The sequence below is a fragment of the Vigna umbellata genome, chromosome 1 (assembly GCF_029865625.1).
Source record: "Vigna umbellata cultivar VRB3 chromosome 1, Vumbellata_1.0, whole genome shotgun sequence".
NCBI classification, from domain to species: Eukaryota; Viridiplantae; Streptophyta; class Magnoliopsida; order Fabales; family Fabaceae; genus Vigna; species Vigna umbellata.
In genome coordinates, this window is record NC_142165.1 from 17892356 (window position 1) to 17904986 (window position 12631).

A 12631-nucleotide genomic window follows, 5' to 3' on the forward strand; every position below is an offset into this window, starting at 1 on the left:
AGCTCACGATTTATTGATAAGAATATTTTTAGTGTCTTGTGTTGAGAAACTGGAATGTTAAAATTAGGAATGGAATTTTAGTAGCATTAAAAGGAAAAAATCTTGCATGGGAAGTGACATATATTGGGTTACAAAGCACTAGCATATGAGAAAGGAAAGGAATGTGTTGGTGAAGATAGCATGAAAAGTGGTATGGCACCTATGAAATGTGAACGTGTGTGATAAGGACGGTGTAGCTTCAAAGCTTCCCTGACTCCCTCCCATAATGCTCAATCACGTGGTTTTCTGCGTTGTCTCTGTTATTCCTTTTTCTTTTCTACCTCTTCTTCTTCTAAAATTTTCATTCCACACACCTTTCCCTCTCTAAAGCTGAACAAATTCATAAACAACAATTTCACAAAATTATAAATCATAGATACCTTACATATACACCATTCTGATGCTGCCAGCTTCATCATAGCATTTCCATCTTTCACTTTTTCTGTATAAGTAATTAGGTTAGATGTAGTGCTTTTTAATGTTTGATACACGTTAACTAGAAATAAAATAAATTTAGAATATATAAATAAATATAAATTTTATTTTAAAAATCAATTTTAAGATTAAATTAAATTTAAAATCCAAATTTATTGATTTAATTTTTCATCAATTATCTAATCTGATTCATCAAACAGGAAGAATACATTATTTTGGTGCCTAAATTTGTATGGAAGTAAATGTTTTTTTAAAGAAAAAGAAAAATAAATTGCTGAGGGTAAAGTGGCAATTAAGCAAGAGTTAGAGGTTTTTATGGTGAAGCAGGTGGCCGTTGTGAAAAAGAGAGGGGTAAAATGGGAAATAGGAGTTGTAGGAAAAAGGTAGAGAAGGGAAAGGGGAAATGATAATGGTTGTTGTCCTTACAGTTACCTCCAATACCTCAGTTTGCATTTCCCAAACTACCCTTTCCTCTCTCTCTCCTCCTCCAACTATAACTACTCTCTCTCTTGCTCCTGTTCTACTCACTCACTGCATCAACACAACAAAGACAACTACAACAACAGGCTTTCTTTTTCTTTCTTTTTCTCTGTTCTCCGCACACAATGCGCGAATGAACACAATGCGTGAAAGAGCCAATTGAATTGAATTGAAAGACTGAATTGATCTCTTTCGCATTCAGCTCAACGACACCACGCACTACTCTCAGTTGAGGTGTGTTTGGTGTTTCGTTTGTTTTTTGTGATGGTGGAAGCAGGTGAGGATTGTTGCGTGAAGGTGGCGGTCCACGTGCGACCGCTCATCGGCGAGGAGAAGGTTCAGGGATGCAAGGATTGCGTGAGCGTCGTTCCAGGGAAGCCTCAGGTGCATATACTCAACGCAATGTGTCACTAATCACTGTGTAATCATAAGCAACAGCTTCAACTTGTTTGCTTGCATTGTTTGCTTTCCTTTGCCTTTTCAAGAATTGGTGAATCTAGCAAGCGGAGATCTGGATCCGAGTTTGCTTTGCAGAATTCATTTAGAGAGAGTTTGACATTTTGGAATTGCTTTTATGATCTGATTATAATTCTTGCTTGATTGGGATGTTTGTTTTGCCTCTTTCTATTTCGGGCTTCACAAGCACATTTTTCGAACCGGCTCGGTTTTGAAAAATCTGAGTCAATCTTGTTTAAACACTCTAAGGCACCAATTGTGACACCTCTTTCAGTAGCATTCGACCCATGGTTTGTCACGTTATGGGAGAGTTGTTCCTTCTGCTAGACCACTCCTGTTGGTTGCGAAACATTATTTGTGAACTTAGTTATTAATGGAATCCTAAAACCCGTATCCTTATTTGTGTGTGTGTGTGTGTGTTTTGTTTTTCTGGTTACATTTTACATTGGTGATTTGAAGTGTGAACATCTTGATAAAAACGGGGAACGATGAGACAGTGGAAGCTTGAACCTCCGGTTTTTGAGACTGCAAGCTGGTCAATTGAGCTACAAGCTCGTTGGCTGAATGGTTTTTTCTAGAGATGTGAGCGCGTTGTAAATGATGTGGTAGTGTTAGTGAATTAAAGCAGTTCTTTGGTTTCTTGGTATCATTTAGACTATGGATCACTTTGTACATCAGTAAGAAACCACTTTCGAATTACGTCAATTTTCTACTTCAGTATTTGGTAAGGATCTAACAGCTGACTTCATCTTTTTTAGTAGTAGTAGGCCAAAGTGACGAACATATTTCATATCTGTACATGTTTTCTATCTCCAAGGTTCATAAGTATTACTGATACTCTCACCTTAAGGAAAATTATCATACCGCATATTTTTCTGTGTAGACTTAATGCATGGATAAACATGATTTGGTTTTATGCTCCCTCTCTGATAGTGTAGTGCAGTAGTATCCTTAAGTAACTTTCGGTCGAATTTTATGCTACTGTGACTATGATACAGGTACAAATTGGTGCCCATTCCTTTACATTTGATCATGTTTATGGGAGCACTGGGTCTCCCTCATCTGCCATGTTCGATGAATGTGTTGCTTCCCTTGTCGATGGTTTGTTCCAAGGATATAATGCTACTGTTCTCGCATATGGTCAGGTATAGTTACTGCTAAAGGAAATACAAGTTACAAACCATAACATTACACTTGTTCCTCTTTAGTATGTGACATTTTCACTCCATTGCAGACAGGTTCGGGGAAAACTTACACCATGGGAACTGGCTTTAAAGATGGTTGCCAAGAGGGTATAATACCTCTAGTCATGAGTTCCTTGTTTGACAAAATCAAGACCTTAAAACATCAGATCGAATTTCAGTTGCATGTTTCCTTTATAGAGGTCAGTTGATAGTTTTGATAAGGTCTACAGCCTAGGTTTCCAAAGTTAAATTCTGCTTTAATGTCTGAAATTAAAATTTTCATATTTGTGAAATTGTTTAGATTAAGCATCTAACAAAGAATTTTAATTGTTCAAAGATTCTAAAAGAAGAAGTAAGAGACTTGCTGGACCCATCATCTATGAACAAACCAGAAACTGCAAATGGACATGCAGGGAAAGTGACTATTCCTGGGAAACCACCGATACAAATTCGTGAGTCATCAAATGGAGTCATTACTCTAGCAGGATCTACTGAAGTCAGTGTTACAACTCTAAAAGAAATGGCTGCTTGCCTAGAACAAGGATCATTGAGTAGAGCAACTGGGAGCACAAATATGAATAACCAATCCAGGTTGCTTATACCTTTCCTTCTCATCTTTTAAGTGCGTAAATTCATTTCTGATGCAATATTTGTTGTCTCTTTTTTGGATTCCTCAACTAATTTTTGATAAATATGCTTGAAAAATATCATCGCAGCATGACCTGTACAGTGACATTTAGATTATAAAGCAAGGGCTAACAGAAGACATGGTGTGTAATTACTTGTTGGTTTTAAACTCTTCCCATGGCTTAAATCAATCTGAGCTTTCAATTGTTTCTTTTTAAGCAGCTCCATATCGAATATGTTGTATTTCTTGGTAGCTAAGGGAATGACTAATAAACGAAATTTTTGGCATTGCAATTTATAAGGGTTCTTGCAGTCAGCTGCACTTCTAATGATTTTGCAAATGAATCATCCTGAAATTTACCTGATGGAATCAATTCAGTCCTCACGGTTTGACGCTGCGCGTCAAAATGCTGTTATATTTATTTTTCTGGAGTGCTCTTCTCTTACTTATGCTTCTTCTGTATGTGTCCAACCAGTCGTTCACATGCTATCTTCACCATCACTTTAGAGCAAATGCGGAAGTTCAATAGTCCTGGTGAGATCAGTTTAAATGATACAATGAATGAAGAATATCTCTGTGCCAAGTTGCACTTGGTAGATCTTGCTGGATCAGAACGAGCTAAAAGAACAGGGTCTGATGGTCTGCGTTTTAAGGAAGGTTAGGCAGTGACATTTTCACTATTATCTTCTAAACTTGCTTCTGATCATTATGAATTCTCTATTAATATGTTTCTTTCAAACAGGAGTTCACATTAACAAAGGTCTTCTAGCACTTGGTAATGTTATTAGTGCACTTGGTGATGAAAAGAAGAGAAAAGAAGGAGTTCATGTTCCTTATCGGGACAGTAAACTAACTAGGCTTTTGCAGGTTCGAGATCTATATTTGAACGTTGACTAAAAAATCTAACAAAATATACAGTGTCCAGTTATGCATTTGATTTATTTTTCCACACAGACCTTCATGCCAAAATCTGTTGAACTTCAATTTATGATTAATTTTTATAGTTACTGTTTCCTAGAACAAAAGAAACAAATATCATTGTATAAGAACAAAAAAGGTTAAATTACTAAGTGGGCCCGAGTTATTTGTGAATTTTCAAAGTGATCCCTAAACACTTTTTTTATTTGGGCCCCGAACTAAAAGATTAGGTGTCAGGTCTCTAGGTTTAGTTATTTATGATTGCTTGAAATCACCAGAAAATACAATTTATAGAAGTTTTAATAAACCTAGGGAGTCAGTTCGAAAAAATTCACATGATCAAGGACCAAATTAAAAAAATAGTTCGGAGACCTATTTGAAAATTACCAAACAGTTTAGGGACCCTCATATTAATTAACCAAGAAAAACAAATAAAATAGGAAACATGCTTATATGATTTTATATTCAAGTTTTCTTTCTTTGATTTTTAATTTAATTATTTTTTATCTCTTATTTATGGATGAAGTAAAATTGTTTTGCAGGATTCACTTGGCGGTAACAGCAGAACTGTTATGATAGGTTGGCAGTTTTCCCTGAGTCTATTCCAATCAATTTTATTTTTCCCTCTCCAGACAAACATTTCTAATAGTCATGGAGCGCATGCTTAATATTTTGTATGATTTTTTCTAATTTCTTCCTGCATTCGATATTCAAGTTCATAAACTCAGTTGCGTCTTTGTTATGGGTGAAAGTAAGCACCAAGGAAGAAATATTAGAAACCAATTAAAATATGGCTTAGTTAATGCGTAGAAGTTCGGAGTGTGTGGATTTTGTATTTTCAAGTACTTCTTCCAATCTCTGGGAATGCATTTAAGAAAATTTGAACCTCTGGTAACTTCTCAGTTTATCCTAAATGATTGATGACAAGTATTAAAATGCTGTACTATGTGTTCTAGTTCCCTGCCCCATCTTTGCAGGGTGCACCTTAGAGAAACTGTTGTTAAATTTATGACTTCTCTTCTTACTAAAGAAGTATTTTGGTCCCTGATGTTAACTTTATAATTTGTCTTCTTACTTGAAAAATATTTCTGTCCCAGCCTGCATAAGTCCTGCTGATATTAATGCTGAGGAAACCCTTAACACTTTGAAGTATGCAAATCGTGCACGCAACATCCAAAACAAGCCTGTTGTAAGTCTCTGCATCACCTTGATGTCCCTTTTCTTCCATGTCACAAAATTGAGATAATCATTGGTTGCCTTTGCAATAGACACTGATGCTCATCTTTGGTTTATTCTTCCATAGGTCAATAGAGATCCCATGTCCAATGAAATGCTAAAAATGCGACAACAACTAGAGTATTTGCAAGCAGAACTTTGTGCTCGCTCTGGTGGCTCTTCCGAGGAAATTCAGGTAGTTTGTTTGTGTTAAATCTGTGACAATGTCTTGCATTAATTTTAATTTAGTTCCTATGATGGGAGAGTGGTAACATTGACTGAGCATAATTTATGATGCACAGTTGGAGACCAATCAATGCTCGTCATATTGGTTTCTTAAAAGAAAAAAGTACTATCTTTAACTAGACCTGGGTGCTGGGCTTCGTTGTACATGCAGTTCTAATATATAATCATTTTATAATTGATTAATTAGGTCCTCAAGGAAAGGATTTCTTGGCTTGAAGCAGCTAATGAGGATCTTCGTTGTGAACTTCATGAATACCGCAGTAGATGCTCTGTTGTAGAACAATTTGAAAAGGATGCTTATGTATGCCTCTGATTCTTCCGTTGATAATCTTCTTTGACTCAATAATTTCCCCCCTAATTTTCAGTGTCTAAATCTGTGCTTTCATCTTGGTATTTGCGTTCCACTACTTCAAATTGTTTCAGTTATCATAGCCATGAGCAAAAGCAAATTCAGGATAATACCTGTTAAGGCTGTACATTGATTTTAAAATTTTCATTTTCAGGATAATAGCACATGTAATGCAAAGGCTGATGGTCTTAAAAGGGGCTTACCTATAAAAAACATTGATTATCCAATGAGTGAAACAACAGGTCAGTATCTTCTTTGGCCAGAATTTAATATCATTAATATTGTCAATTTTGAAGCTGCAACTTGCTTCATCCTGTTCTTTAACACTGTCTACCTCTTCTTAAATTTAACCAAGTATGATTGTTAAACTTCTAGATCCGGGTTGCAATTTAGCAGGCGATTCAAGGGAAATTGAAGAAGTAGCAAAAGAGTGGGAGCATACTCTTCTGCAAAATAGTATGGATAGAGAGTTACATGAATTGAATAAACGCTTGGAGCAAAAAGAGGTTATAACATTGCTTATGTATAATTAATTATACACACAGTGACATATTATGCATCAATAAATGATAACATTTAAATCAACTGAAATAAGGGGTAACTTCTGTCATGTAATTTGATTAGATTATCTGCAAGAAGTATTTAACTCTGATGATTGATTCAAATTCAAATAATAATCATGATAGAAGCATTGAATGGTTTTCTTCTCTCTTTTGATATTAATGTACGAATTGGGATTGATGTTTACAGTCTGAGATGAAGCTTTTTGGAATATCTGATGCTGAAGCACTCAAGCAGCACTTTGGAAAGAAGATAGTGGAACTGGAGGATGAGAAAAGAGTTGTTCAGGTTCAATAGCAGTTCTGCAAAGTTATTTTGCTCCTACACAAAATTCATATTAATCTATGCACCTCATTTATATGCAGCGAGAGAGGGATCGTCTTTTGGCCGAAGTTGAAAATCTTGCTGCCAATTCTGATGGACAAATGCAGAGATCAGAGGATATCCATGCCCAAAAACTGAAAACACTTGAAGCCCAGGTGAAGAGTCTGTTCTGTTTTTATTTAAAAGATTTGAATTCGAACAATTCTAGATTGCTAATGTAATTTCAAAATATTTGATGCTAGATTCTTGATCTGAAGAAGAAACAGGAGAGTCAGGTCCAGCTTCTGAAGCAAAAGCAAAAAAGTGATGAAGCAGCGAAGCGATTGCAAGATGAAATACAATCCATAAAGGCCCAGAAGGTTGACCTTTGTACTTTGTCATACCTTAGTTTGAATCAACCAATAGACTCTCTATTATACACTGAACAATGCTTGCAGGTTCAACTGCAACATAGGATAAAACAAGAGGCTGAACAGTTTCGACAATGGAAGGCTTCTAGAGAAAAAGAGCTCTTGCAAGTATGTCGAGCTTCTCTTTTTTATTTTTTATTTAATATGTCCTTTACCTCACCTTTATTGTATGGTAGAGAAATTTTTCCAATTAATATTTTTCCTAAACGAAATATTACTTAAATATCAGTTGAATCTTTCTTTGTGAAAACGTAAACATGAAATAATATTTAATTTATGGTTTGAGAATGGTGTGTGCTGCTCCAAGCTTTTTAATGACCTCGAATTCAAGAGGTAGGCAGTGTGATGGTTGATCATGACTAATCAATCTCTTAAACATGATTTACTCACCTGTACTTCATTTATGTTCTATGATTTTGTATTAAATATATGTTTGCAAATACAGTTAAAGAAGGAAGGAAGGAGAAATGAGTTTGAACGGCATAAGCTGCAAGCATTGAATCAGCGCCAGAAAATGGTGAGTATTGACAAGTTGTTTGATGACAGCCTTGTTTTACTTATTAATATTGTCTTGCTTGCTTGCTTATCAAGATTAGTCGTACAGGTTATTATTGTTGGGTTAAGAAGTTTAATCACTAGTGCATAACTATGTGGAATATTAATGAATATAGAACGAATGATACCTTCATTATTTAGACACTCTTTAGTGATTAATATTCACTCATGCTCATGCGTGGAACTAAAACAGTGTTCTATGATGAGGTTTTAAAAAGCCAAATGAAAATGAAATCCTCCTTATTGCATTTGTTTTATTTTATGTTCTTGCTACACAACGTGTATAACCATCAATGCTGTTTTTTACTTTTGTAGTTGTCAAGAATGATACTTTTTATAATGAATTGTTATATTTAACAACTATTTTTCTTAGGTCCTCCAGAGGAAGACTGAAGAAGCTGCAATGGCCACCAAAAGGTTAAAGGAGTTGCTTGAAGCTCGTAAATCTTCCAGCCGAGACACTTTGGGTATGATTTGCCTTTAGCAAAGAATATGCTCATTTTTAATGATTTGCAATTTGGCATGTCTTACATGAGACATGGAAAAGTTTATCAGGTCATTTCTGATAGACATATTCTTTTAAAATGCCTTTGAGTATAGGAAATTTCTCTTTTAGTTATGGGGATTTAAGTGCAATAATTCTTCCCTTTTACTGTTATCAAATTCTAATTATATTTCATTTTCCAGTGAACGGAAGTGGAACGAATGGACAGGTAATAAACTTTCATCTCCTTTAATTTGCTTGATTATCTATTCCAGTTATAAAGTAAGTTTGAGTTTATTCTTTAGAGCAATGAGAAGCCCTTACAACGGTGGCTTGATCAAGAGCTGGAAGTCATGGTTAAAGAGCATGAAGTTCGATTTGAATATGAGAAGCAAAGTCAAGTGTATGCAACTTATAACCCTAAATTATTCTTCTTTCTGATTGATCTGTAATATAACTTTTAATATCGTGATATTGCTACAGGCGAGCTGCCCTTGCGGAGGAGTTGGCCATGCTAAAGCAAGTAAACGGGTTTGCTGCCAAGGGTCTCAGTCCTCCAAGAGGAAAGAATGGATTTGCTAGGTCTGATTCTTAAATAAATGTTATTAAATTTAAATCTTTTTGGTTAGTTTTGTAGTTTTTTTGGCTCTTCCAAATGGTAACACATCCAATATAAAAGAACTATTTCTCTCTTCATGGATGTTGTTAACACCTGTCATTATTCTCAGAGCATCCTCCATGCCACCAAATGCAAGAATGGCCAGAATAGCTTCACTTGAGAGCATGTTGAGCATATCATCTAATTCACTTGTGGCAATGGCTTCTCAACTTTCTGAGGCAGAAGAACGCGAAAGGGCCTTCACCAACCGTGGACGCTGGAACCAGCTGCGCTCAATGGGAGAAGCCAAGAATTTGCTTCAATATTTGTTCAATTCTGTTGGAGATGCTAGGTGCTTTGCTTAACCTAAACACTTTCAATATTTTATCTCTCAAAGATGAGAACTGTACATTAGTCAGTGGCCAAAATTTGCATGTTTTTTGTTCACATCTGATTTATCATCAAACACTACGATCAGTAATTCATGTGAAAAAAAAAAACAACAAAAGCCTTTTCCTTCAACGATCAGTAATTCATGTAAAACACTAGAAAATTTTCCATATTATGTCCTCTTCTTTTATTAATGGAATGAAGCAGAGATAGAGGAAGTAAACTCCAAGATGCACATACAAAAAACTTTTAACGGTATACCGTTTATGTGAGTTTTTTCTTTTTGACATGTATATCTGGCTCTGTTATCTTCCTAATTCGATGATTCTCTTACACTAAATATTTACTAGATAGAATGGAAATTATGCCTTTAATTACATGATTCCCTTAGCTCCTGGAATCTTGTTGCTGGTTTGATACTTTGATCTTGATTAACATGATTTTTACAAGATCTTGATAAGCAATAAACTAGCAGGAAAATAGTTGTTTTGAATGGTCTATGGTCTTTTCTCTTTCCTGCTCAGAATATTTGACAAGTGAGGTGTGATTTATTTTACATAAAACTACAAAATGAGTGGAATGTACATGAATATTGGTCAAGTTAAATTACAATATACAATCACTTGTTTTACTGCGTTCCATATGACAATCTTTTCTATACTGTGGAAAATTGAAGTGTTAGATGCTAACTACAGGTGCCAACTGTGGGAGAAGGACACTGAGATCAGGGAAATGAAAGATCAAATCAAAGAACTTGTAGGTCTATTACGGCAAAGTGAAATCAAGAGAAAGGAAGCTGAGAAGGAACTAAGAGTGAGAGAGCAAGCTATTGCCACATTGGCTACGCCAATTTCTGTAAGATCTTATCTACTTAAGATTCATGCTAAAAACAACTAAGAATTTAAAAAATAAAAATAGCTGTAGTGCTGCTGCTGAAAAGGTCAGATTTGTGGCTTGTTTTAGACAGAAGTTAGGCTTGTAAACAGAAGAAATTGGCTGTCTTCTCACTTAAATCATAAAAAGCTTATGGTTCTATGGTTTTATATAGCTTTATAGTGATTATCTCCTTTAATGAGGAATTTGTCTATTATTGTCTTCATGTTATATTTGTGACTGACTTTTGATGGATATCTTTTAATTTTGTGAATCATTGTAATTATCAACAATGCACAACCTTCATTTCAGTTGTTAATTATCATCGCTCTCTGCAAACAGGGAAACTCTCCAAATTCATTGAAACACTGTGCAGACGACACAAAGGAACATTTATCTCCGGAATCTGTGCCAGTACAAAAACAGCGCAAATATATGCCGGGCATCACTAATGGCCAAGTGAAGGAATCAGCAACCTTTATAGATCAGAGTAGAAGGGTATTTATTCTCCATTTATGTTAAATTTATACTCATTTTCATTGGGCTTCGATGGAGATTTGCTGTCAATGCAGATGGTACCCATCGGGCAGCTGTCAATGAAAAAACTAGCAATTGTAGGACAAAGTTCTGGCAAGCTATGGAGGTGGAAAAGAAGCCACCATCAGTGGCTACTGCAATTCAAATGGAAGTGGCAGAAGCCATGGAGACTTTCTGAATTGATTCGACACAGCGATGAGACAATCATGAGAGCAAGGCCACGTCCACAGGCTTTGCCATATGTCATGTGAATCTGAATGCTGTGGTGATCATCCATTTGCTGTTGGCTCAGTTCATTTTTTAACCTACAAGAATAATCCTAGACATAAGGCATTGGAAAAAACCAAAATCTAGGTGCAGGTAATTACCTTCTATATTTATTTTACACAACATCTTCAAACCAACACCTGTGCTGTCCAACCTTTTGAAATCATATTCTTCCTTTTCCGTCGTTTGATATGTATCTTTATCCACCCGTGTATTTAATTTATCTGTTGGTTAATTTTATGCTAATTATTATGTAAGACTTAGTTGTAACTAAACAAAAAAATTCTGTTTCTTTTACCAGATAAAGATGCATTGATCTGACATTACTTGTTTCTAGTTTCAGGGTAATAATTAATGGGTTGCTGACAATAACATTATACATACTACCCCGAATGTTGGAAATGTATCCGTTGTTTGCTGCGTATGGAGCATCTTGTAAGGTGTGTAAAAATGTTGCCGAAGGCTTCCCAAATAATCAAGAGTAGGAGATAGTGGCTTGCTTGGAGGCATTTGCGAAGATCTTGCCATACAAATTATCTTGGAATATTGTGTGTATACCAACACTGAAAGGGGAGAAAAAGAAATATTCTTTTGTCGAGTCTTGGAAATGTGCATTGAGGGTCTTCTGTTTCTTACTTGTAACCGTGTTTGTCAGGCGTTGATTTTTTGTTGATAAATATACTGTAGTCTTCCCTCTGTCACAAAGCAACAGAAGGAAATTCTTCTGTTTTACCTGTAGGTCTTGTGTGTAAAGAACATTAACTATATTGAAAGAGATTGTAATTTACCATACCAGAGTTTGTAGCAAGGAAATTTTTAATCAGTTTTCACCTCTTTTAATCATTCGTATATCCCAGGCAATATATTTATTTTGTACTGCACGTTGAATACTCGTTTACAAAAACTTATTTACAGCATATCCATCTTGTAACATGTTTTAGCTTCTAAATTTTACTGCCATCAAAATCCATGCAGAAGTGATATTGAATCTTTCGAGCCATGACGAAGAGCAGTCAAACCAAAATAGTGCAGCAACCTGACCAAGGGTACATGTGTGTAAAAACAAATTTGCTGTAGAAAGAGTCTAACACATACATAAGTTTATCCATTCTAGGCCAAGTGCGGATTTGTTTTTAATACTACTCCAACCAAAATATCTTGAAAGTATCTTGTGTATATATAAATCCATAACTATCTTTTGTTTTACTCGAAATGAGACTTTTATCTGTATCCTAACATTTGTTATATAAACAACTCTTCTCTGGTTAAAAAAATCTTTTCAATTAACTTTGTAATGGAGAGATTTTGGACTGGGGTCAATTTTTTAGAAGGAAAACCTCTTTCTGGTGGCATTGTGTGTGCGCAAGCAATATGATGAATACTCGAGTAATTCAAACAACTAATATTGCACAAAAATAAATCACTACAAGAGAAGTTGTTTGTAAGTAACTGCACATGAAAAATCAGTACATAAAAAAATACTTTAATTGATGTTCATTTATACAACTGCTAAGAGATTTGTCCCAATAGATTTACTGGTCTTTAAACAATGCTGCCCTTGTTTGGACGCTCTTGGAGATTTTCCTATAAGAGTTAACCAATTAAACTATCTTAATTCAAGAGAATATTTGGCATAAAGGATAGGCATCGTAATCAATATCATTACTCTTAAGATGTAATGG

At 35.3% G+C, this 12631-nt stretch overlaps 1 protein-coding gene across 4 annotated transcripts; it reads left to right on the forward strand.

Moving 5' to 3' along the window:
* The first annotated feature begins 994 nt into the window (after positions 1–994).
* LOC124825796 (kinesin-like protein KIN-4A) lies at positions 995–11792 on the forward strand. Of its 4 annotated transcripts, none has more exons than XM_047298506.2 (26): positions 995–1338; positions 2409–2555; positions 2645–2794; positions 2932–3185; positions 3698–3879; positions 3965–4089; positions 4683–4719; positions 5238–5329; positions 5444–5551; positions 5789–5902; positions 6105–6192; positions 6326–6456; positions 6701–6799; positions 6877–6990; positions 7078–7194; positions 7273–7353; positions 7691–7762; positions 8174–8267; positions 8488–8513; positions 8590–8687; positions 8768–8866; positions 9013–9234; positions 9968–10127; positions 10488–10643; positions 10718–11042; positions 11287–11792. In XM_047298506.2, exons 1-25 carry the CDS (start codon positions 1219–1221, stop codon positions 10931–10933), a joined length of 3102 nt encoding a protein of 1033 aa, XP_047154462.1. In that variant the 5' UTR covers positions 995–1218; the 3' UTR covers positions 10934–11042; positions 11287–11792. The 4 variants fall into 4 exon arrangements, with proteins under 4 accessions (XP_047154462.1, XP_047154478.1, XP_047154485.1 ...); XM_047298522.2 differs by having other exon boundaries at positions 11293–11792; XM_047298529.2 differs by having other exon boundaries at positions 6344–6456.
* Positions 11793–12631: the final 839 nt, after the last annotated feature.